The sequence below is a fragment of the Ambystoma mexicanum genome, chromosome 13, assembly GCF_040938575.1.
Source record: "Ambystoma mexicanum isolate Mex_15411 chromosome 13, UKY_AmexF1_1, whole genome shotgun sequence".
In the NCBI taxonomy this organism is placed as follows: domain Eukaryota; kingdom Metazoa; phylum Chordata; class Amphibia; order Caudata; family Ambystomatidae; genus Ambystoma; species Ambystoma mexicanum.
In genome coordinates, this window is record NC_090938.1 from 367,691,745 (window position 1) to 367,718,976 (window position 27,232).

Sequence of the window (27,232 nt, forward strand, 5' to 3'; positions counted from 1 at the left end):
ACAGTAGGTATACTATACCACACTGGTGTCACAACCAGTTCAGGGCACTAAACTGCATATGTCAAGAAAATAAGTGGTTGGTTTGAATTTAATACCTCTGTTGCTCCAAAACATAGGTTACCAGCAAATTTAACAAATGCCTAATTAATATTCCTTCAACCCAAATGTAGTCACTTGTGTACGAGCGCGATAGAAATAAAATATCAATATCAATAGTCACTAACCTATAGCACAATTAACAGACTACGCCAACGGCTATCTAACTACTTGAAAAATACACTTCATTCCAAATTCAAATACTCCATCTCAATTCTTATATGACAAAACATCTTCTAACCTGGTCTCGGAAGGATAGCTCAGGGGCAACGTGCTCGCCTTGGGAGCAAGACAACACAGAGCAACACAGGTTCGATCCCCAGGTCCACGCTTAGAAACCTCTGGATATTAAGCGTTTTATAAATAACCCATCATATCATAACCTCTGATGTAGTAGAAATATGCCAACAGGTATCTAATTACTTCATGCATTCCTTTAATCCCAGCATACTTCAAACAAACATACCATCACCATTACACTCACAGAACTAGAATAGCTTTTTTTAATCCAGTATGGATTTTTTCCCCCCCAATGGTTAATGTCAAGATAACAGCAGTGTGTCGTACACTAATCTTGTACCAAACATAGTACTTGGAATGTACTGTATGAGGGTCTACACAAATGTATATGTAAAATTGCATACAACTAAAGCTTTTAAACTATCCTGCTTAACAAATGTTACTGTTTTTTCCCACAGAATATAAACCAGAGATTCCAGCTTCATAGCGCTATAAAACGAAGTAACCATAGTTACTTACATCAAATACCTATTCTATGAGCACTATCCTCAATTGTTCTACAATAAGTACCATATTACATCATTCCTTCATATTACACAAACATTTTCTACTCCCACTACATTACCTATAATTACTATAGACCTATTACTACTGTGGTGGTTGTGGCCAGTGGACTTTTTCTTGGGGCCATGGTCTGCCCCGTACCCCCAGAATCTGGCCACTGGCCTCAACCACCTACAATTTACATACCATACACCATCAGCTAATAAAACCCACCCTGATGACCCCCTGCAATCGAAATGATCTCTGCGGGCACTGAAATTGACTGCAGGCTCTGCAGCATTTCCAAACCCTTTTTTCCCCTATAAAAACAGCTCCACATCACCTTAATTCCACTATCCTACCATTTCTACACCCTCTTTCAGCCATCAAATAACTCTAAATGTCTTTCCCAAGCTGACCGTTCACAGCGCTGTCCGCAAACTACTTCGATGTCCACGGACCGCTGTGACACCTGCCCGACCTTTTTCAACCTACAAAAATAGCCCCATGTCTTTTTTTTACCCCACTCCCCACCCTTCCCATCCTCTCCACCACCAAATAACCCAAAATGTGCTTTCCAGACTTTTTCCCCAGTGCGCGGTCCGCGAACTCCGGCGGCTGACCGCGGATCCAACATGGCGGGCGTTTCCAAAAATATGACGAACCTCACTTTTTACCCTCCAATCAGCGGGCGTGTCTGCGGACCTCATGTCTGCCCCTGGACCAATGGTAGGCCCAGACGCAGACTGAACAGGGAAGTGAGTCCATGGACCGGACCCAGATATCCCTTTTTTTTACCTACCTTTCGGTCGTTTTAAAAAGAAAATAATGGATGGATTTACACCAAATTTACAAAAACATTCTTTCAGAACCAAGCCGCTGTCCCTGCCGCAAAGTTGGTGAAAATCCGTCCAGCTGTTTGGGCTGAAGGCGTGAGCAAAATCTTTTTCCCATTGCATCTATGGGGAAAAAACAAACTTACCCCCACAGCACAACGCCCCCCCCACCTTAATGAAACCTCATCAAACTTCAAAGAATCAATCTGATGGGGCCCTATACTTTTTTTTGCAAAGTTTCTTGAGGGTTTGTCCAGAGGCAAAGGTACAAGCTACAGAAAAAGTGCTCTTCTTATGGGTTGAGCAACTTAACCATAACTACAGGGCCGCTACCACAGGCCCCGTAATATATATTTGTGGCTTAGATCACATGCTGTGGGTAGGCTGTCGAGTATTACATTTTTTGTTTTCGAAACTCGGAAAAGGGACGTCGACAGGGCATTCCAGCAATACCATCCCTAGTGTGACATCTACTGTACCCCTTGGTGCTTCACGCGTCGAGGTCCCTCAGATAGTTTTTTCTGCCATCATAGTCAGAATGCAAGTTGCAGAGTTCCTTCTTCTGGCTAACACCTTTACCTATACAAAGTTTAAATTTAGACGTTTTTTCAATCCTTTCGAAAGCTATACACCACAATATCTCCACCAATGGCTTTCGAGGAGAAGGCCATTCCTCGACGACAACTACTCACCCGTCTCAACAAATTTAGTCTGCGGCCTACCTAGGCCCCAGTGGACCTCAGCCGTGCACAGTAGGGAGAGTGGGGGAGGTCATAATTCATTTCATTTAGAGAATGCCTATTTCCATATTCTTACTTTTACATTGCGGAGCTGCCATCTTTCCATATGATGGAAAACGCGCCATCTAAATTGTGTCCTTCCTGTAACAGAAAGATTCCCTGGAAGGACTCGCACAGGGTGTGTAATCTCTACCTTCCTTGGGACCATTTCTAAAAACAGTGCTGCAGACTGTTTCGACCCAGGACACTAAAGGATAGTAAAAATAAATGATGGGCCCACCACGCCATGCAGGCCGAGGCCGCCATGGATGTTGAGGGTGCGTTTTGGCACCCCTCTTGTTTAACCTCTATGTTGCAGACATGGGTGCAGCGTTAACTGGATGTGGCAGCTTCCACCCGTGAATTGGCGCAATTGTGGTGTTGCGGATTGCCTACGCAGACGCAGGACTGAACACCGGTGGGTCTGCAGCGATCCATGGACACGCTGGCACAATACGCAGAGGTAAATCAATTAAGGACTAATCAGAATAAAACCAAGGTTCTACAACTGAAGGGTAAAGGCCATCATGCTTCTGGGTATGGATGGCACATTGGTGGTTTAAAATTGTAAGTAGTGGATAACTACTTCTATCTGGGACTACCCTTCCATAGTGTTCCGAGACTTGTATAACATTGAAAGCCACTCATAGATGGCAAGTACTGAAAGGGTACAAAACTGAGTGTGTTGTGGATCTGTAGAGGCCCTCCTAGAGGTCTACCTGAAGTCAGTTGTACCATGTATACTGTACGGGACTGAAAGCCTTACGGAAAAGCAGGTGAGATGTTTCGACATCCTAGAAGGGATAATACTAAGATCTTTCCTTTATCTCCCTGTGGGAGTACCAGTGGAAGCTCTGAGGCTGGAGCTAGAAGTTACGTCCCTTCATGGGAGATGGAAAATGGCTTGATTTAGAGTGTTAATGAACATCGAACAAAGTGAGCAGATAGATTAATTGCTTCCGACTGAGAAATTTGGTACAACTCGATCTAGCAGCTGTGGTCCAGGTCATTTATCAAATATTGGACTAGAGATGCTGGATATGGCTAGTCCTGGTCATTTCATCCATGATATTTAGATAAAGTCACTTAAGTGGGAATGCATAAGGACTGCTGATAACCTTGTAACAAAAAAACGTTATCAAGAATTCAGGTTGCAGCGAGTTTTTACCGCTGAGACTGTGTAGCTATCTAACAAAAAATGTGTGATTCAAAACAGAGGTGCTTTATCTTGTATCCATGGTTAAATCTGCTACCGACCCTGGAATACACAAGGTATTGGATGGGGTATACCTCGTGTTAGGGAGAATTCTCTGTAAAGGCTAATTTCCCAAACCTAGTGAGTCCCCCAGCAGCTTTGCTGGATTTTTTGGGGTTTATTTTTTCTCCTGCTAAGAGTGAGACTCTTTTCCTCCCACTCTTATACATGATTTGAGGTGTTCCTTTGACTTTGTATATATTCTGAGGGCTATGGGGGTCCTTTTCCCCATAGGGTTTCATATGTTTTTAATATGTGGGCTACACAGCACCCTCCGTGCAGTAACCCAGGGGTGTCGTAGCGACTCCCAAACATAGACTCCATACCCTTGGACTGACTACTGTCTCCCAGGGCATGTTAAGTCACCATTGGCTTTACTAGTCTCATATTTTGAACAAAACCAATTCAAACCATCATATTGTGGACGTACTGGTCGGGGCAATTCGATTGCCCCGGGGTCTGTTGTTTGAGGGGGCACTGTCCAGTCCCCCCGACCGAGTTTTGGCTGGTGGCAGTGGATACTACTTTTTATATTCGACCGCGAATATATTCCTATGGGATTTCCAATTGTTCGAGGCTACTACTTTTTAAAATAGCCTCGAACATACCGCCGGTTTATTAAATTAATATAAATTCACCGGTTGGTATTTTTTGCCGAAACTTGGTTCCAAAATGGCTTTTGTGTTCGCTTCTGTGACTCAACCCAAGTCGAGCCTTTTGTTCCACTTTTTGGCGGGCTTCTCCACAGAAGCCTCCAAAAGTGGTGCCACTCTGTCCGGGTACCACAGGGGTGTGGGAGGGACGGGAGAAAATATTAGATTTTTGTCAGGAAAGAGGTGATGGTGAAAGCTGAAGAATGAGATGAATGATAATGTGCGACACCTTTTTCCTCCCATTTTAGGTTGTTGTCAGTGCTGCTACTTAAACTGTGACTTCTTGTGTGGTGTTTACTTCAATATGGGCACCAAATTGCGTTGTCTATATGTGTAAATATGTTTTACATACCGTTTACTAGCTTTTACTTCATGTATATGTTTTGCTAAAAGTATTTTTGTACTTACCTGTGTGGCCCTCTTATTGCTTGTCTAAGCTATTGGGTTTAACTGTACTTATCACCTAACCCCTGACCTCCTGGGTCTCAGCCTAACTGCTTGTTCTTTTTATCAAGTGATAGTTAATTCAAACTTTTGTCTGAAACTTTTGCAGGTCCACTAAGATTAGCTTCCCAAAACACTACACCAGTAATGGTTCCTTAAAAACCTGCCAACAATGTAGCTTTCTCTCAATCAGATTCCAGTATGGCGACATCTCGGCTCTTAAAACCCTCACTCTTCTGAGGCAGGAAGAAGCCATAACCATACACGAAACATCCATTCACAGGAACAAAGTTTAGTTTTGTGACTATGTACTGTACTTTAATAATAGGGCATTCGTCTGGAATCTTGTTCCAACCATTCACAATAGGTAAAGGTCTTCCACCAACCAGTGAAACCCACACAAATAAATGTCTGAATTACCCTGCAAAGGGAACACAGTGCATTTGTGACATGCTAAACCTGAAAGACACAGGGTTCATAAGGGAGCACATCAGAATTGTATCCCCAGTGAGGCCTTGCATTAGGATTCATCCGGGAAAAAACATTGGCAAACTAGTTGGGGAAACGGGAAATGATGGCGGTTTCTGGCCAGACATACACTTTGTCGTTCAGCCCCAGAATGTAGGTCATAATTCTGTTTCACTTCCCCCTTTAGCAAAGAAGATAGCTTCCTGCTCCTTATTAACCTCCAAAATCACAAACTACTCTAAGGGTGGGCTTTAGGGTAACCAAATGCTCAGATGCATGAGAGCCCCCTAGTCAACCCAAAGCCAAGTCAAGAATCCTTAAGTAGTGGCAATGCAGCAGTTTTCCAAGTGCACGTGCACCAGGAGTTAAACGGAGCTAAACCAGTTTTAAAAAAAACCACTGCGGGCCAATCGCAGGCTCTAGACACCTCAAGGTCATGTTGAGCTCTCACACTACCTAAAATAAGCATGTCCTAGTTAGTCGGCTAAGAATCCGTACATAATCCTGCAGTTAGTAAATCTTAGTCAAGTACCTTATTGGGGTGGTACCATCCTTCAGTGCTGTTCTCTAGATGCTGAGTGCCTCTATCTCGGTCGGGTCTATCTGCTACTTCCAGGGTCAATCTTTCTACAGCTATGCTAGTCCAGTCCCCGTGTCCAAGAACTTGGCATCTTATCTGAACCCAGAGCATGAGTTCTTCGACTAAAGCCAGAGGAACAAGGGACTCTTGTTCCAATACTTTGCTCCATGTTGACTTTAGACATTGCATACCCGGCCTGGTCTCATGCTGTTCCAGTCCTTTCATTTCGTCGGCAATACCTATTCTGACACTTTTACCCCAACTACTTTCCTGCATTAAAATGGCCAGTCTTGCTCTGGAGCTAGGAAACGCTGGACTGCACTTCTGTGATAACCCTCCGAATTTAAGGCATACGCCCCCACTCCTGTTTTATATGGCAGAGCAAACCGCTTTTAGTTAGGAGTCTGGTGTAAATCAGGTGTTAGTGGTATCAGGAAATGAGATGATTGCATGAGCAACACCAAAAGCGTTTATTTGTCAAGTACCTGAAACACTAGGCTTATGCATTCTTAACGCAACTTCACCCTCGCACTTGTTCTAGGAAGTACTCGTATCACTACACCCTGCATACCACAAGACCTCTCCCAACTTCAATAACTGTCTCCACACTGAAAGATATGGCTGTGATGTAACACGTGTATTTGTCCAACCCATTTGTTTCTCCCATCCAGGAAAAGAAAACTACAACCCTGTTTTGGCAGGAACATTACAAAATGCATTTCTCCACCCTTACTGATAATGGTGGAAAAACGTATACTAAAACCTATGCCTTACTGGTAACTCTATTTAAAGAGATGGGGAATGCATGGATGCCAGTTCTAAAACTCGTAGTTACCACAATCCTTTAGAAATGCTTTCAGGGCCTTCCTGCTATGCAGCAATCGCTGACCAGTTCTTGAGGACAGTGTGAGCAAAGAACGAAGGTGTCATTCAGAGGTGGGCTGTAATGGTAAAATCGGCAGTTGTCGAATACTGCCGACGTTACAATTCGCCCAATTCAAGGTTTAGCTAAACACTGCCACCCGTGGTGGTGGTATTTTAGGCAGACTTTTTGCTGAAAATCCATCAAGTTTTACCTTAACCACAAAGGTGGAGACAAAAATTCCAAATCGCCCTCAATTTTTTCAAAACATTTTAAAACTGTACTGAAAGGAAGTGTCAGCGATTCCGTTCAGTACAACGAACAATGTTTTTTTTCAAATGGTCCTTGGTTAGGGGGTGAGAAGGTGTGCATCTCTGACTCCTCCCTCTCACAACCATACCCTTGTATAGCATGAAAAGTTAGAATTGTGTGCATAAAAAAAATGTACAGTGGTAGCTACGGTCAATTATCCATTTCCACCTTCACATTGAGGGTGCAAACTGCTTTCCTTTTTTTAATTTTATTTTTTAACAGTGCCTTTTTAGGTGAACTGCATCAGAGGTGGTATGTTTTAAATATCTCTGAATGTATTCCAGACATTCTCTGCCAGTTGAATATTTTCTATTTTGTGCATGTCGACGCAGGTGTGTTTACGTCCAATATGTTGACTTCATAGGCAGGCATGGAACCTACCTGGTTTGTAAACCGCCACTTTCCTGCTATTGTTCTCTGTGTGTACCTTCTCAGCGTTGCTGCAACCCATAACTACAGAGTGATTAAGTATCACACTTTTCTCTCATTGTTGGCCAGGTCGGAGTGAAAGGAAATCCTCAAGGATTTAACAGAGGCCTGGACTGTGATGTCATAGTGGCTGAGGTGAGTCTAAGGTCTTGACACTGCAGGTTGACTACTGCCTTTTTAATAAACCCATTTCTCCGCAACTGGGTCCCCATACCTGTTATCACATTGCCTCAAGCAGCAATACTACAACCCTCAAAACAGATCTCCTCTTAACCATCACACGTGCACTATTACATCGAGCATTCTCACAGTGAGGCCTTGTACACTTTGCCTACTGCTCCCACACTGCCAGCGGTTCTGCAAGCTTTCCAAAAGGGCTCTACACACCTGCACCGTTAGATAGAGCACTTCTACACAAGTCTTTGCCGCACTTCATAATTATTTGCTTTCAGAGTAGAGCCCTACGTTTTAACGATCTCACACAGAGTTTGTGATGCAGTCTATATTTCTTTTTCTCCAGGTACGATCGACTAGTCACAAACCAGATGAGATCTATGGAATGATCGAGCGCCTGTCCCCCGGGACCCGAAAGATAGAACTCTTTGGGCGACCTCATAATGTTCAGCCAAACTGGTGAGTGCCTCGTATTGGCGTAGAGATGATCGTTTTTTGGTGACGAGTGAACAGCTCTCATGTGTTATAAGTGGGGATAAGTCTGCATTTTGTATATGCTGGTAAAAGGAAAACACCTTATACAGATTTGAATCTAGGCTGCCAATGGGTTTCAAAACTCATTTGGGCTGACTCATGCCTTCATTCTACCGAGGTTTTAAATTGAGTGCTACAAATGCAGATAATAATGAATGTAAGGGTGCAGAAGTAAGGCTCGGACTCAAAGGTGGCTTATTTTTGGCTATATACTTTTATTACTCAAAGGGTTTGGAAAATGCTGATCTATCCCTAAAGCCAGTGCTTTATGTGGGGTAAGAAATTGAGGGGGGGCCCTCATTTGGGGGCGTGGCTTTCATTGTGGGCGTGGCCTAAAAGTGCACAAATCATAGTAAGGTGCGCAAACAAATATATAAATGTGAGCATTTATATGTTTGTATGCGTACTAAAATGGTGTGTGTACTTTTCAAGCCATGTTTTATAAACATAGCAATGTTACATATTTCTATGTTTATAAAAGGTGGCTTGAAAAGTGCACAAACCATAGTAAATTACGCACACTTGTGTGCATACCTTACTATGGTTTGTGTAATTTTCAAGCCACCTTTTATAAACATAGATATTTGTAACACGTTTCTATGTTTCTAAAAGATGGCTTGACACGTAAACAATTCAAGGCATCTTTTATAAAGCGTTGATGACGGACAAAACAAACCGCAAGGTGGCTTTGTCCGTCGACAAAGCTTTATAAAAGATGCCTTGAATTGTGCACGTTTCAAGCCGTCTTTTATAAACATAGAAATATTTCTACCTTTTATAAAAGATGGCTTGAAACGTACACAGTTCACGGCATCTTTTATAAAGCTTTGCCGACGGAGAAAGGCACCTTGGGCTCTGTGATCTATCTGCTCAGAGCACATAGATCACTGAGCCCGAGGTGTCTTTCACCCTCTGCGAACCCGCGGGCTCCGTGATTTAATCTGCATATTAGATCACGGAGCCCGCGGGGGTTAGTGACCTGAGGAGGGAAAACAGAGGGACAGTAACTTCCTCTGATGACCCTGATGAGGGGTCATCAGAGGGAGATACAGTAACTGACAGAAGTGCCGCCATCCTCAGCGTCTCAGTGGCTGGCTGGCACTTCTGTCAGCTTGGCTGACATAATGACGGGCGCATCTCCCGTCGCGGCTGTGGCCGCGGCGGGATAATGCATCCCGCCAATGTTGTGTGGGACGGGGCCCCGGCTGGGCCCCGGCTCAGCCCCACTTTTTGGAGACTGCCGGGGCCCGGCCCCGGCCCACTTAAAGCACTGCCTAAAGCTAAGAGGAGGGATTTCCCTGCCTCAAAGAAAACTAGTGTAATTGTCAGAATGTCCAAAATGAAAAAGTCTGTCACTTGCATGTCACAAAAGCCTACGTCTGGCCCTAACACTAATCACTCAAACCAACTGTGAAAGGATGACCTCTTCTTCAAACTAGTGTTCTTGGTAGTTCCAACTAACAGAAAAGGTCCCAGTCTCTTGGGTAATCAAAGGTGAGGAAATAATGTTCACAAAAGTAAAGCTTCAGGGCTAGAGTCTGGTTCCTTTCCCCTGGACTACTACTTATCTCAGTGTTCTTCTTTAAGGGCCCCTTTTATCCACTTAGGTAACTATCACTGCGTGATTCACAAGACTAGGTTTCTTTATCCTACCAACTTGGTACAGTTCGATATCAAGTGTAGGATTCCTTCTATCACTTCAAAGTTCCTTGACCCTCTCAATTCTCCCATGTGGGTATGGGTCCCAGGCTTGCCAGATAGCTTGGTTCACTTTCTTGCCAGGCTACTGTCCTTGCATGGGCTTTTCTCTGATAGGGGTCCAGATCCTCTTATTCTTTACTACATTATGTTCTTGCCTTTCACATGGGTGCGGGTCCCAGACTCGCAATTCGTTATCACATCTGTTTGATTCACTCTTCTGCCAAACGTATGATTCCTTTCTCTTGGGGTTTCTCTGCGTCCTCAACCCTTTTATACTTTCATTTCCATATTGGTGCGGGTCCCAGACTTGCAATTTCCCTTCAGGGTCCTCAACCCTCCTGCTCCTACAATTATGTTCACCCTCTTGAATCCCCGGACCCCCAGCGCCTCTTCGGTAACCCCACATACCTGTTTACTTCTTCACAGTAGGTACCAGTGTTTCTCCAACAGCTGCGTTGCTCTTCGAGGCAGTGAATGGTAGGGTCTGCAGGCGTCTCTCTCTCTGCCTGGCTGCACGTCCTGCCTTGCAAGCACTTTACCAGAGACTGGGGTGCCCGGAGGTACATATTGGCAGCAGCCCAAGCAGTCCTTCCAGCTTGGACCACGTTCGGGTTCTACTTCTCTTCATGGCTTCTTCCCCTTTGGCTTTTGACAGCCAGTCCAGTGCAGGACTCCCGCAATATCTCCTTGGATGCTCTCTCTGTCTTCCAGCTGAACTCCTTTTCCACTCCTGTGCTGGTTTGTATTAGTTCAGGCAAAGGGGATCTCATGAGAAGCTAAACCGCTCAATCTGCTTTTTCCGGAGTGTATGTCGGACTCCAGGTCATCTTTTTCTTCATAGTACTTAGTTTAAAATCTGATGTAAGGCATTTGGTATTCTGTTGCATTTCAGTTTTGTCAAGTATAATGTGACTGACTTGACAACAGAGCACATTGGCTTTATCTAGAGAGGGGGAAGGAGTAGAAGATAGTAGAGAAGGGGTTGGGTGCATTATAGGCGGGGGCATACTGCGTTGCCTGAAAATAGTTGTCCGCAATCCCATAGTGGGCTTTGATCCTCCCTCTGTGTATCTCCGAACCCCCCCCACCCTCCCAGGGGGGCTATTGTACTGTGGACGCACCGCCCTGGCTCCATGTGAAAAGTATCACCATAGGGGAGAAGGGATGACCGCCTCAGATTCGTCACATGAGATAATTCATAACAACTGTTACCAAGTGATCTGAAGCTGGAATTTCTGGAATTCATTGCTATTTAAAACATCAAAACTAAATCTTGCAGTAACACTTGATTGCTATTATTGTTTACTGCTATGCAGCTTTAGACTTTGTGGCATTGTCTTCCCTAGCTAGTTAACATTAATGTATGTATTTGTCATGTTAAAAGCCCAGGCCTGGGCACTGTTAAAACAGTAAGTCAATTTTCTGTCTTGAGTGACCTCACATTATTTTTCCCTATTTCTCAAATAGGTATGGGAACTCTTATCCACTTTGCTCAACCTTTCACAAAGTTGGAGTAAACCTGGAGACCCAATTGGGCCACTTCTGCAGAGTCTATTTTTATCCCCAATGAGACTAAATCCCTAGTCTCACTGGGGACCACAACTTCCGTGCATGCATTTTATCTGTGCTGGCGTGCTGGAGTGAGGAGTCTGAGACAGATGTTGTTAATTTATTTAAAGAAAGAAGAAAACCCCTACCTTTCCCTAGTTATAGATGATTGTCCCAACCTAACTAAGGAATAACTGCGCTGTTGGTCATCAGGCTGGAAGTCCAAATGAATATCCGTCCAAATATCTCCTCTACTCTAGCCCTACCACTAAGCAATAGAAAGTAACATAGCACCAGGACAATGACACCCTTCTCCTGGTTCTGCAAGGTTCAGCCATAGGGGCAATGTCCAAGCATCTTTATTTCAGTTAATTTCTTCTTCTTGAAGAGATAATGCCAGGATAAATTACTCCCTTCTCCTGGCTCCACAAGCCCAACCTTCTCTTGACGGTCCTTTACAACCTTTAACTTTATTTTTTAAATCAACAAATACACCCTGGGACAGGGTTCGAAATTGAGATTCAATGAGCAGACGGACACCCAGGAACTAAAACCAAGAGCTACCGTGGGGGGGACCAGCAGTTACCAGAGATGCTCCTTTAACCTTTTGTCCATTTTGCATGAACCATTGTACTTAAATGTGTATTAGATGTGTTCTAATTCTTCTTTAATAACTTTCTCAAATACTCATGGTCACATTTACATGTTTGAAAGGCATCAGTTGGCCGTAGGAGCCAAAAGTAGCTCCTGGTAGCTGTTGGTTTGGTTCCATGTATTAACAAAAATTGTTATAACGAAAACATTCTTATCGACACTTAAATAATGAAAAAATACAGAATTTCTTTATTTTTATTATTTTTTCTAAGGTGCACCCTTGGGGAGCACAGAAGGCACATAATGGTGCCGTACATATCTCAGGATGACCTTCCTCAACGGATAGGTGGAAGAAAAAGGGATGGTTCTTTAACCCCTTGTATAAATTGGCTAACCAGCCATCTTACCACGTGGGTGTTTGCTTACACCCTGGAAGGGGTACGATTGAGTTTTGTCCCCTTCCTGTTCCTCGTCGATGTCTCGAGGGACTTCCACCTTACTAGTATGGTGTTTGCAGTGGGGGAGAGGGTGTAGCCATATTTGGGCATGGGCTGTGTGCATTCCCATCTTGGAAGAGCACAATAGCCCATGTCCAATATGTACTGGTTTTTACCGGATATGTGTACTCGGGGCTCAAGACACTTCCTGGCTGTGTGGTGGGGTTTTCCCCGCAAATGTTTGAATGTGGGGTGGTTTCCACTGATTGGAAAGCAGTGCCAAACCCAAACTCGATGGGTTATGGTGTGTGATTGAAGGTCAGGGAGAGCCCTCTTTGCTCCTGTATAGGTCTGAATGTGCATAAAACATCAGACCCACACCATTACCCTATCAACAGTCAGAATTTCATGCTGCTGCTGCTGAGAGAAGGCACCCTGAGTGATTCCTGCAAGCTTTGCACACACAAGGCATCTCCTGTTCCAGGCTCCTGCTTCTTCGAACAGAGGGAACCTGCAAAGGTCCGCCCTTCCTCGCCTGTCTGGGTGAGAGGAGACTGACATGGGAGGTGGATACGTGGGTGAAGTTTTATCACAAGATGCCATTTATTAAATAATAAAAGGTGTGATAAACGCCTATCTTTCCCCAATCTAACAAGGATTTCCCTGCCTGTCAAACTAATACTAAAGGAAAATGACCTAGTGTGGAAAATATCTGTCCCTCACACTAATACATACAACAAAATCACACTGGGATTGTTTGGCAACTTCAACATACATGCAAATATAAAGCAAACAAGAGTTCTTATGATCTGTGTTGGATCCCCTTCTCCTAGATCAATTCAGTTAAAGTTCAATTTCAGAAAAGTTATTTTCCCTCGAGTTCCATTCCAGGTGGAATATACAGCTTTTTGTATCCAATACGTCCTTCACTTGGCAAGGTGACGTCTTTATGTCCACAAGGTTTCTCATTCGTAATACAATTGTTATGATTTCCACTTGACAAATCAAAAAGTCTTTCTTCATATATCAAATTGAAAAGTCAATGACTAACAGATTCCTTTCTAAGGAGATCAGATCAGTTTTCACCACTTTGCATTGCTTCAAAAACAGCACCTTAATCAGGATAGATCATTCAAAGGGTCTAACTTAGTCAGGATGGTTATGCAACGGTTCATCAAAACACTTTGGAATTTCAATTATTTTCCACCTTCTACTTTAACCACAACCTTCAACAAGATTTACAGTACTTCAACTTCTTCCTAGTCCTCTCGCCTGCCAAGACTAATGACTAATTGTCTCATTCCTGGTATACTGGACTGCCAGGATGAAGCTCCTACTAGTCATACATTTTTGGGAAGGCTTGTTCACAACTTTCCACATTTCACTCCCTAATGGCGAAAGTTAAATCAACACATTTTCTGGTATGTCTTTTGACTTGTAACACTGTTAGCACATTTCTAAGAATTCTCCCTAATTCCCTCCACCTTAGAGACCCCCAGCCACTTTGCTGGATTTTGAGGACTTGATTTTTCTTTTTACCTGGAGAGAGTGAGACCCCTTTTCCCACTCTCTCATATATTTTAATCTGATTTCTGAGCTTTGTGTTTCTTTTGGTTATGGGGCCTGACAAACTCCATAGGCATCATCTTTTACATTGTGTCACACAGCACCCTCAGTGCAGTGGCACAGGGAAGTCTTTCCGATTTCCCAAATGTTTAAATACCTTCTGTGGGATAAACTACCGTTTCCCAGAGCAGTAAAGTGAAATTAACTTTATTTACATTAGTAACTTTCTAGACCCAGCACACACTACCTTACAATAGGGTGCTGGAGGGGTTACCTGGTATCCTCTTTGTCTAGCTTCTCATGTAACGTTTTCTATGTTACCCTTCAGTGGTTTTGTTTGAACTACCATGGTGTGCTTTTACCGTGGGCTGCATTCGCAGCTGCAGTAAAGCACCCAAATGTGCCATTTTTGTCAAAATTGCCCTGTCTTCTTTTTTCACCATTTCTTTGTGGAAAGGTCCTCCTTGAGATTTACTCTGCCTGCCAAACCAGGTTTGGTCCCATGGTTTGCTTTGCCTTTGGTGGGATTCACGAGTGAAGCCCACTTCTGGCTCCAGGGTGTCTGGGGTAGGCAGGAAGTGAGGGAGGTGCCCGAAACTCCCTGTGCTTAGTCTCCTAAGAGACCCAAATGCGCTCTGTGGTGATTGGCCGGCTTACTGTCCGGCAAGGACAGTCACCCTGCTGGGTGACTGACAGCTAGGCTGGGATGAATGGGAGAGAACTGAATAAAAGGCGAGGCTTTTGGCTTGGAAAGCAGTCGACCACTGGACGAAGGAACCGAGGAAGAACTTGAAGAGGACGCCTGCTGCAACTCCTGGACCATTGGTTTGCCCGGTGAAGCCCTGCTGCTGTGCTGAAACTCCAAATTTCTATCGACAGAGAAGCCCCTGCACGGACGATGTCCCCCCTTGAGTTGGTGGGACCAATCAACTCCAAACCCAGCCACCTGGACATCCTTCTCGGAGCTGGTTGCATTTCCACAGAGTTGCTGCTGGAAACCGTATAGCCAGGGAGAGGAACACTAGATTGTGTGCGTTGCTTTTAAGTTGGCCAAGAGTTCCAGGAAGATCCTCCGGACTCCCTGGTAGCAGGACTGACCGACCCTAAGCCCCCTCAACAGAGTGCGGGACCCCAGATGCAAGGAAAGTCCATATAGACAGCCAGGAACCGTGGTGTTGCTATTTGCGGTAGTCACGAGGAGCTGAAAAACCAAAGTGGCCCTTGTTGGAAAGATTGCCGGTTGTGAGCAATGACCATCCCATTGCAGTGCAGGAGTCCCCAGAAGTCCTCCCTCTTGTCCCCACGGATGAGGCCCAGGAACAGAGATCTGCAGAGCTGCACAGGAACAGAGGTCATCTGCTCTTTTCCTTCAATACAAAGGTGTTGTAAAGTTTGAGAGAACTTACCTCTCATTGTAGAGTTGCCTGCATCTTCTACTACTCACAAATCTAATCAGCTTGTGGCCTTACATTTGATTCTTCTTTTCTTCAAAGACTTCGAAAACCTTGTGCAAAGACTTTTCTACTTACCTATCAGAGGTGTTTCATCCTACATAAGACTTTTGCCCATTGACTTTGGCCTATACTGTTATACTGAATGACTCTGCTCAGGGGATCCAAAAGTATTTGCCTGCTTAAGAATATTTGTGGTCTCTTGTTTGTTCCAATAATCTTTTCCTTTTACCAACTCCTAACAGTATTCTAAATGCAAACAGTAAGATATCAATGTCCCCAGCACCTAACTATTGAAGTCACCTGAGTGTGTAGGTTGTGTCTGTGGGCCATCCCAAATGGGTTTTCACTTATCTTTGAATATTAAGAGTGTGTGTTTTGAAGTGTATTTGAGTGTTACTATTATATTGCTCCCTTCCGAAGAAGGCTTATTCTAACTGACAATACATTAATAATTGTTTATTCAAGAAACCTTGTGTGTAAGTGTTTATTTGAATACTTGTCACTGTGAATCTCTTTGTAACTCCCCTACAGCTCACATTGACCCATCTTGAGATAAGACTGGCTGCTCAAAACGCTACCAAAACTGTGTAGTACAAGCTTATACCAAAGGTTGGGTTTCCTATACCTGTAGTCAGAGTGCACCCAAAGGGTACTACATACAAACTTTGCCTTACAACCACAATTGGCTTCTAACTTCTTTCATACACAAGAGGACGATGATTCTTACATTAATTTGTTTGCCATTGGCAATGCAGGTTGCAATTCGCTCCCCCTGATCCTTTCTACAAGGAGGGCTTTTCCCCTGCTGTCTGACTTCTTTCCACACAACCTACTAGCTGTTGACAATGTGTTTTACAGCTTCTATGTTTGCTACATTCAATCTGCCTTGATATCTCTTGGCTTTTGCAATGCAGGAAACCAGGCCCCTTATTTGGATATCCCTCTTCGGAAAACGTGTATTCCTTTTGTTTTATATTTTCCCTTCTTTGGCTTGGGAAATACTGGTTATAGTGTTTTCTTATTGGGCCTCTACTTTCACAAGTCATATTCGCTTTTTTTAGAATTATCCCCCTTTTGTTTGGACAATACGGGTTAGCATGCTTTTGTTAGTCATCTCTTTTTTGATTCGTTACATTCACTTTGTTCGAATTTAACTGTTCAGTATTCAAAATTAACTTTTTGGTATAGCCATCATTTTTGGAGCGGCCCGAGGTTACCCGATTAGGTAAATTTACCGGTTGATGCTGGCTTCTCCTCCGGACCAGCGTCCTCTGCTTCACTGCGCGTTGGGTCGGTCCATGCATTTGATAGCTACAGTCAGTTTCCAGCGGCTGTGGTGCATTCCGCACATCAGAATGAGATGTAGGACGCAGGGAGTGCTTCTCTCCATCAGGACAGCCGGTCTCAGCACTGCGTGTCCTCTGCATCTCTTGGGCACCCCGACTGCAGCCACAGTCTCCTCAAAGCGAGCTCGCTATTGTCACAGCAGCAACACCGTCTACTGCTTCACACTGCTTCTGATGCTCCTGCTGCCTTCTCCCAACCCGCACCTGAAGGTCCTTTAAATATTTGAAGGTCCCGTTCAGGTGTGGTTTATTATAACCGCTAGACCGCATACTACAGTCTGGTAACTCCGTACCCCTCTGTTAGGGAGAATTCTCTGTTTAGGCTGAATTTCCTAACCTAGTGAGTCCCCCAGCAGCTTTGCTGGATTTTTGGGGTTTATTTTTTTCTCCTGCCAAGAGTGAGACTCTTTTACCCTCACTCTTGGGCATGATTTGAGTGTGTTGCCTTGACTCTAGATGTGTTTAATGGGCTATGGGGTCTTTTACTCCATAGGGCTTCATGTGTTTTTGTGATGTGTGTTACACAGCACCCTCAGTGCAGTAACACAGGGGTGTCATAGTGACCCCCCCAATATAGACTCCATACCCTGGGACTGACTACTGTCTCCCAGGGCATGTAAAGTCACCATTGACTAAACTAGTCTCAAATTCTGAACAGAACCAGTACAATCCATCATATTGTGGACGTACTGGCCGGGGCAATTCAATTGCCCCGGGGTCCGTTAGTCGAGGGGGCACGTCTCCGTCCCCCCTGATCGAGTTTTGGCTGGTGGCAGTGGATACTACTTTTTATATTCGACCGCGAATATATCTCTATGGGATTTCCCATTGTTCGAGGCTACCAACTTTAATTATTTAATTCCTATAGCCTCGAACACACCGCTGGTTTATTTATTTAATATTAATTCTCCGTTGGTATTTTTTGCCAGAACTCGGTTCTAAAATGGCGTTTGTGTTCGCTTCTGTGACTCCAACCCAAGTTGAGCCCTTTGTTCCACTTTTTGGCGGGCTTCTCCACAGAAGCCTCCAAAAGTGGTGCCACTCTGTCTGGGTACCACACGGGGTGTGGGAGGGGGTTTAGGCACCCTGCACTGAGTTACCTTGGTAACTCAAGTCGCACTCTTGTGTGATTGGCCCACCACTTAGCAAGTTTGACAGCTAGGCTGAGTGAATGGGGGTATGCTGCATAAAAGCAGGGCTTTGGGGACTGGAACTTTAGAAGTCGCCACAGGACCTAAGAATCCGACGAGGGAGAAGCTGAGCCGACCTGCTACGACGACACCACTGGTGGAGCCCTGCTGAACCGTCTCACCACTTTTCCCAACGACAGAGGAGATCTCCAGCCCGGAGAGTCTTCTTCCTTCGACTGGTGGGGATAACCAGTCTGCTTCCTTTTTCGCTTCCTGGAGCATCTCGTGGCCGCCTTGCCTGTGCCAAGCACCCCGGCAACTGGGATACCATGTTTTACCACTACCGCGAATCGAAGGGTAGTACCTTTAACTGGAAAACTCTGTGGCTGGTTTCTTCCCTGGCAGTGCAACGACCTTCATCTTTCCTCCACGTCGAGATCTTCTCTTCCTCTGGACGACGCCGCGACTTGCCCCCGCTGGAGGATCCTTTCCACATAAGGTACCGTGTTCCGCCTGGCTTCCCTTGCAACCGACTGTACGGGGTAGATTTAGCCCCCGGCTTTCCAACCTGGGTTAGCCTGGGACACCCTGGCTAAACTTTTCTGAGCCCAACTAAAACCTTTCTGAACTCCCTGCAAGACTTTTTAAGCCTGTTGTCATTGTGTGATCTTGGGTGCATTTGTGCCCTGCTCTCCAAGAGTGGGCCTGGCCTATGGACTTTGGCTCACAAGTAACTTTTGACTTTCCTGCCTTGCTTAAGAGTTCCTAAATATTAGTGTGGTGTTTTTTCCTACATTCTGCCTTTTTCCCTCCCTTTTTCGTTAACTTATTGGAGTGCCATCTATAGTTAAGCGCTCACCTCTGTCTGGAAATAAGTGGTGTTAACTAAGACTTGTCTGATAAGGAATAAGGGATGTATATATAATAATAGTAGCTGTGTTGAGAGTGATTTACAATAATAGTGCTGGAGTGTTTCAATCAGTGTTTTTAAATAAATAATTGTATACCTTGATACCAAAGCTCTGGTCAGTGTTTGCCTGTGCTATTGGATCTGAGTGCCTATTGTGTATACTTTGCATACTGCCTAACTCTTCTTGAGGGAAGTCTGACTGCTCAGCCACAGCTACCAAGTGAATCTGTGTGGTACAGACTGTTTACTGCCAAACACCTGTAGTCTTAAATCTTTTTTAGTGGTCCCAGAGGGAACTACAGGTTTCTGCCTAACACCCTCTTCCTCGTCCCAGTACTAAGAACATTATGGGCCTGGAAGTTAATAATGTTCTTAGTTGAATTAACATGAAAATATTCAATATCTTTTAATTCACTTTGTTAAAGCAATTGTGATCTATGTTTAATGGAGGTTTTTGAGGGAATTACAGTTTCTTTTTTTAGGTTTGTAAACAGAACCCCAGGTAGAATCAGTACTACTAAAAGTAGTAGCATTAACTCCCTACTTCTGATATACATCCTTTCCATAAGCACCAGAAGATGTTGCCACTAGAGAAACTAATAAAGTCCCTGCTGCAGAAGGGTGTAATCAAACTAGTCCCTGCAGACCAGGTAAACAAGGCTATCTATTCAGCGTACTTTCTTGTGCCAAAGAAAGACTTAACTATGCACCATGTACTAGACCTGCGTCCAGCAAACAAAAGTTTTTTGCATGACAACGCTGCAGGAGGTAATCCCTTTATTAAAACCGGGATTTCATGGCAACATTGGATATGAAAGATACATACTTTCATATTTCAATGTTACCAGAGTACAGAAAATACCTGCTCTTCAAAATTGCACAAGATCATTACCAATTCAAAGTCCTCCCCTTCGGCATTGCATCAGCGCCAAGGGTGTTCTCAAATGTATAAGCGGGAGTCGCAGCGCATCCACTCAGATAATCGATCACAGTGTACCCTTATGGACGACTGGCTAATAACCGGGGAAATGCCACAAATTTTCAAACACCCAGTGGACAATCCATCTCTTGTTTGAATTGTTGTTCTCCATCTACGAGAAGAAATCAAGTCTAGTCCCTAGTCAAATAAAACAATTCTCACAGCAATTATAAAGACTCTGGAAGGATTAGTCTTTCTCTCAAAACGAGAGAGTACAAAACATGCTATTTCAAGTACCTCACTACATAGCCGGTCGTCAGATAACCGTGCGCAAGGCAATGCGCCTAATTGGGATGATGGCTTCATGCATTCATCTTGTTCCACGTGCACCATTGCGTATGCGCCCGATGCAAGAGTGGCTAGCCAAACAATGGTCTCAGGCAAGCGGTCCGTGGCACGATCTAATGGTGGTTCCGTTAACACTAGTACAAAAGAAAACATGTTAAAAGAGAAACCTTTTTGCAAACCATTAGTATAAGCCACTCTTTCAACAGACACCTCACTCTCCGGATGGGGAGCTCATTACACTCATCATACTGTACACGACGTATGGACACAAACAGCACAGAACCACATGAACCTACTGGAATTGCTATCAGTCCTCAAAACCCTGAAAGCTTTTCAACAACACCAATTGGACAAACAGTGCTGGTCCTCACAGACCGAACCATGTTTTATCTAAACAAACAGGGAGGGACATCCTCTGTCTGTCTAAGTTATCCCAAAGTATTTGGAAGTGATTTATCAAATGAAACTTGTTCTAGTGTCACATGTTCCAAGGGAACCCAATTCACTAGCTGACACACTGAGCAGAAGTCTACAACTACTTGCATAACATGAGTGGCAAATTCACAAAGATATCTTCGACGATATCTTCATCCAATGGGGACATCTACCTCTAGACTTGTTCGCAACAAAGCAAAACGCACAATGCCCAGACTTCACACCCAGGTTTCCCTAACTAGGATCCAAGAGGAACGCCCTGTGGATGTTAGGGAAATTTGCTTACACTTTTCCACTAACGCCACTTCTGAACAAAATAGTGCACAAGTTGCAACAGGAGCTAGTCATGCTAATCCTGGTGGCTCCAATATAGGCGCGACAACCATGTTTTCCACACCTACTCAAGCTAGCAATGTGAAAACCAATCAAACTTCCATTCCCATTCAACATGCTGTCCCAACACAAGGGAACAACAAACTACCCATACCCCCAAGACTATGAACTTGGCCGCTTGGTTCATTAAGTCAAAGAGTTTGGGCATTTAAATCTTCTACAAAGGTATATGGATATCCTTAAAGAAGCATGAAAGCCTAACACTAGACACTGTTATTTTAACAAGTGGAAAAGATTTGTCATTTGGTGCAGATCACGAACCATAAATCCAGTTGACTGTTCACCATTTCACATACTTCCCTATATGCTTTACCTACTAGACTCGTGTTTAGCATTTAATTCTATTAAAGTACGCGTAGCAGCTCCGTCTACTTACACTGCTTCTCAAAACAAGATATCCTGGTGGAAAGTGCCAGTTATTAAAGTACTCATAGAAGATATAAAAAGACTATACCCTCCCATTTCAAATCAACCACCAGGTTGGGATCTTAATGATCTAACAAAACTCATGGGTCAACCTTTTGAATCTATGCATAAGGCAAGTCTAAAGCATTTAACTTACAAGACGGCTTTTCTAGTGGCTATCACTTCAATAAGACGAGTCAGTGAACTGCAAGCACTTGTATTTATTTGTTGAGCATTTGTAAGGCGCTTTATACAACATAATTGTTTCAAAGCACCACAAGGCTAAATGGGAAGGGAACAGGGGAAATAATAAAAATGTCAAAAACAGTAATATACAATCATGGTCCTACTAGGCCTTGTGACATTCAGCCGTGCAAGTGCATTGAAGAGAAGTGCAGGGGAAGGGGGTGGGTGGGGGTGCAGGGGGGAGTGGACAAGTGCCGGAGGAGGACCGGTCGGGGAAGTGCTAAGGGGAACCAAGGAGGGGGACCTCAGGCTAAGTGCTAGTACAGGTGACTCTATAGGGTGGTATGTGGAGCCACTAAACAGGGGCCCATAGGGTAGTGCAGTCAGGGTGGGGGTTGGCAGGGGGAGGGGTTTGTGGTATTGATTGGGACGGATGGCCTGGATCCAGTAAAATTCAAGAGGTACAGGCCACCAGGCACAGCGTCAGTGGGGAGATTAGCAAGGGAGGGAAAGAGGTAGAGGGGAGCAGAGTTTTGATCCGTTTCTGGAACTTAAGGGGGTCGGCTCAAGTCTGAGAGGTGCAGTGAGGCTGTTCCAAAGGGAGGCACCAGCCGAGGATAGAGACCTGCCCCCCATTCTCTGATTGGAGAAGCATTTGACAGTCATCGAATTAGAATTAGAGGAGCATAGGGCTCTTAACAGGGGAGTATTTAGGGAGGGAAAGTTGGCGATGGGGTGGTCCCAGGCCCCAGAAAGCCTTGTAGATGATGCAGATGATCTTGAATTTGATCCTTGCAGCCACCGGGAGCCAGTAAAATACCCTTTCATCATCCTCTACATAGACAAGGTGGTTCTTAGAACACATCCTAAGTTTTCACCAAAATTCACTTCTAAATTCCATGTTAACCAATCTATTGAACTTCCTATTTTTTTTTTCCAAAATCCTTTAAATTCAGCAGACAAAAACCCCCATACCCTAGATATAAGGAGCCTGGTCTTGTACTAAATAAACAAAACTAAACTGATAAGGAAAACAGATCAACTCTTTGTTTCCATAGCAGTTAGCAGAGCAGGAGATAATATTTCTAAAAACGCAATCTCCAAATAGATAGTCAAATGCATCCAACTTTGCTACTCGCTGTCAAAAAAGACTTTACCTTTTACACCAAGAGCTCACTCGACACGAGGCACAGGAGCTACTTTAGCATTTATTGCAAATGTTACTTTAGATGGAATTTGCAAAGCTGCTACTGGAAGTTCCATTCATACCTTTATTCTGCATTACTGCCCAGACGCACACTCTAAAGCAGATTAACAGGTGGGATAAGCGGTATTAAAACCTCTATGTGCTGCTGTACCTTCTCAAAACCCACCTCCTTCTGCAGGTACTGCTTGCTAATCTAACGTAGCATGTGATCTAACCAGATCCGCAAGCCTCAGAAGGCATACATTACGCACCGTAATCGTATTTCTGATGTTTGTATCGGCTAGATTCACATGCTCCCCTCCTCACCTCCTTGAGTTTGAGGATGCATAGAAGTTTCTATCTTTACCTTTCTACTTTACCTTTCTTGTACTCAAATAAACACTTCATGCATCCTCATGTCAGAAACAAAACAATCTGAGGGACCTCAGCACGTGAAGGACCACAGGTACAGTAGACGTCACACTAGGGATAGTATTACAAACCCGCCCAGCCGACGTCCCTTTTTGAATTTCGAAAACAAGTCCTTTAATACTCTGCAACTACCACTAGATGTCAAGAGACAGAGAAAACCTAGACCTTGTTATAGTCTGCGCTTTAAGCCAAAAAAGCATTTCGCAATTAATACAGATCTTGGAAATTGATTGTGTTTCTATACAATACACGCTTCCACAGTGTGGTTTTTGTTAGTCTTGGTTTATTTTGAATGTTGTCTTAGATTCTGTATTTCATTGAATTGGAAAATCATTCAATTCCCAGTATTTCCAACAGTCTGAATTATAAATTGAGTTAATTCACAAATTCAAAAGTTCATTGTGTCCAGCCGAATACCATGGATACTGTATTTCATTAAATCATAGTCCTTCAATTTCCAGTATTTCCACCAGTCTGAATTTTAAATTGAGTTGATTCACAAATTCAAAAAAAGTTAATTATGCCCAGCCTAATCCCTAACCGCGGTCTATAACAAGGTCTAGGTTGTCTCTGTCTCTGGTCTCTTCGGTCTTGTTGTCTCTTTGTCTCTACAGTCTGAGGGGACTAGACCTTTGTCCTGCTGCTTTTACTTCTACAACTATCGAAAAGGAGCAGCGCCGGAATCAGCCAAAGACTGTGTTGTTGCTTGTTACCACTAGATGTCAGCCGATGCATAGCATGTGAATCTAAGCGGATACAAGCATCAGAAAAACAATTACGGTGAGTAATTTATGCCATATATAGTCAACAGAAAAAAAACTTAGTTGCACAGACGTTAAAGTGAGCAATACATTGAAGAAAAAACTGAAATTCAATGAAAAAACTTTAGTCGCAGGGACATTGAGGTGAGAACTTAATGTAAAAAAAAACTAAAATTCATCTAAAGTCAACTTAACTTCACGCCCCTGTGTTTCGCAGCCTTTGTCCATAACAATGGCATCACAGATGACATCCCTGATGACCTTGCTAATTACACCATCTGTGACATCACAAATCACTTTGCAACACTAACCGGTCATGACCAGTGGCCACGGCCTTTAGCTGAGTCCACTGTATATTTTAAAAGACTAATGAACCACTTGCCATGGCGTTTGGCTTTGGCCAGTGGCCAAGGCCTCCAGTTGTGTCCACTTTATATTTTACAACACTAACTGGACAGTAGCCATGGCCGTCGGCCATGACCACTTTATATTTTAACACAATAAGGTCACATATTTCACAAAACTAACCAGACATTAACCATGGCCTTCAGCCGTACCCCCTGTATATTTTAACACAATAAGGCACAGTAGTCATGGCCTTCAGCCATGGTCAGTGGCCACGGCCTTTGGCCTTGCTTACTGTATACTTTCAAACACTAAAGGACCCCTAGCCCTTGCTGTAGTCTTCGGCCATGGTTCGTGCCCACACCGGATCACCTGGGTGAGGGGGTCCTCATGGAGTGGGATTAGGACACCGGCTGGCGAGACGAAGTATCACCTCTCCCTTAACACCTGTACCCCATCTTACCAGGTAGGATATCTTGAGACTTCAACCCCCTTTCCCACACGAACACTTTCACACAGACCGTGCGCTCTGCGGAAAGACAGATTCACACTGGAGCATCTCATTGGACATGTCCCGCTAATCGGGTCAGGCACTAAACTTTAATGATATACATCTGATACCCATTAGCTACACAGATAAAAGGCAGAACATGGAGACACACTCTGAGCAAGGTGGGACCCGAGAAGGAGCAGAATTTCCAGGGCAAAGGCAAACCTACTGGAGCAGAGAGCACGACAGGGATGAGAGCAAAGGGTCAGAAACCCTGGAGATCCCTACAGGAGGTCATTTCTTCCGAAGATCTGTGAAAGGGCCAGATAGTAGTTTTCCCAACCCTTGTGATCCTGTGCCTCCCTTACAGTGCCCACTGTGTATTTTACAATGCTAACTGGGCAGTAGCCATGGCCTTTACCCATAGCCAGTGGTCACGGCCTTCGTCTGTACACACTGTATATTTTAACACATTAAAGGGTCACTATCTATGGCCTTTAGCCATGGTCAGTGTCTGGGATTGTAACCTCAATTGCCACATCCTGGGCAAATACTGAGGACTTCCTTACTCTGCTTTATAAAGAGAACTTGAAAAGTACAAATACCATAGTGTCACTCAAATCTATAAATCCTTATAGAGCTATGTTGTGCTAAAAGTGTAAAATGATGGCATCATCCCCCCCCCCCCATCTTGACTGGGAGACTACAAATACTAATTTAGCTAAAGGCAAGAATATGATCTCTCAGAGCTCTTGGCAAACCTGTAACCCACATTGCTATGAGTCAAGAGACTATAAAAAGAGGTAGCCAATATTCAGCACTCCTTACATAGGATACTGGTGTGGCGAATCTTGGAACACATATTAGGACTAAGCTCAATTGTAGTTGTAGGAGGTTTTTTCTCGTGGCAGGTGAGGGATCCATAGTAGTTAGTCCTGGCAGGCGAGTGGACCATGAAAGGTGTTTTGTAGCACTGTGACTGTGGCAAAGAGGTGTGGTTGGAAGAACTTGTTAACTCTATTATCATTCTAAGACCGTTGCCTCAGGAAAGGTAGCTGCTGTGCTAGCCTGACAAAAGTATTTAATTGGAAGAAGTGGTGTGATATGCTGTTAATTGCCTTACATGCAGAGGAAAGCAATTTCCTTGGTTTATGAACTTATGTTTTGAGAGAAAGACATTTGCCTTACCAACAAGGATATTGTGGAAAACAATTATTGCTTTGACTTTTGAACAAGCATTTGTGAAAGAGACATTTACTTTATCAAGTGGAAGGACACAGAGAAATAAAATCTTGTGTTGAATTGAATAGAACTGTATTGAATCGGAACTTTTCTGGGGTATTTCTGAATTGATCCAGGGAAAAGGAGCCCAACCCTGGTCACAAGGAGTACTTTATGGATCTGGACTTTTACACTGTTTCGTTGAACTGAAGGCAGCCAAAAATGTATTGTACACTTTTGTTATTTGTATGTGTGTGAGGGTCAGAGACATTTTGGACACTAGGTCATCTTTCTTTAGTTTTTGATTGCTAGGTAGGGACATCCTTGTTAGGATCAGGAAAGATGGATGTTTATCTCGCCCTTTTTCATTTAATGGCAAACACAGAAAAAACGATACCTTTGTGTCCGTCTCGCAGTTCTGAAGCCTTGCATCACCCAAACCCAACACCGCTTTCATCGGAGATTTCACTGACCTGGTCACCACCATGTCTCACATGCCAACATTTTCCTAGGCATCTTCAACCACCCAGGCAACGGGGCAAACAAACTGATGAAGGAAGCTCTGCTCGGACACACTCAGCCTCACACAGCGCACAAAAGACCCATCACATGAGAAAGATAACATCGTTGACCTAATCATCACTGCACTGTCTTCCCCCCCACTACAACTCTCCTCTCCCGCTTGACTGGTCTGACCACCTAGCCATGCCTTTCAACCTCATGCACACCACCCCAATGAAGCACTCCCAGCAGAAACCTGTCAGACAAACCTTCAGGTCCTTCAAGAACTTCCCGGTTGGAGACCTTGCCACCCACCACCTTACATGGACCGAACACCCTCAACCAAACTGCAAATCTCTACTGTAAGCACTCAGTGCCACCATCTCATCCTCCATCGACTGACATGCTCCTCTGAAACAACACACCTGAATACTGAAACAGTTAGCACCCTGGTACACGCAAGACCTCAACCTCAACGAAAGAGTCATCAGGAAACCAGCAATAACCTGGTGGTGCTCCAGTACTACATTCGACCTGGCGCTACTCAAGGAACGCTGAGAAACACGCCTACAACTAATCAACACACCCAATGTCTCCTACGATCAGAATACCATAGCAGAATCCGACAACCAAAGCAGAGCCCTCTTCAAAGCGGTCAAGCACTGCGTCGACCCGCATCCTGATCCTGCCATACCACACCATCGAATAATCCACCACCA

The 27,232-nt window shown here is 44.2% G+C and overlaps 1 protein-coding gene across 2 annotated transcripts in view; it reads left to right on the forward strand.

Moving 5' to 3' along the window:
- Positions 1-27,232, forward strand: part of METTL3 (methyltransferase 3, N6-adenosine-methyltransferase complex catalytic subunit) — a 643,525-nt gene that overhangs the window by 526,853 nt on the left and 89,440 nt on the right. For both annotated transcript variants that reach the window (XM_069633887.1, XM_069633888.1), the window contains 2 exons: positions 7,567-7,632; positions 8,018-8,130. In XM_069633887.1, coding sequence (XP_069489988.1) covers positions 7,567-7,632; positions 8,018-8,130 — 179 coding nt within the window. The remainder of the gene's footprint in view (positions 1-7,566; positions 7,633-8,017; positions 8,131-27,232) is intronic.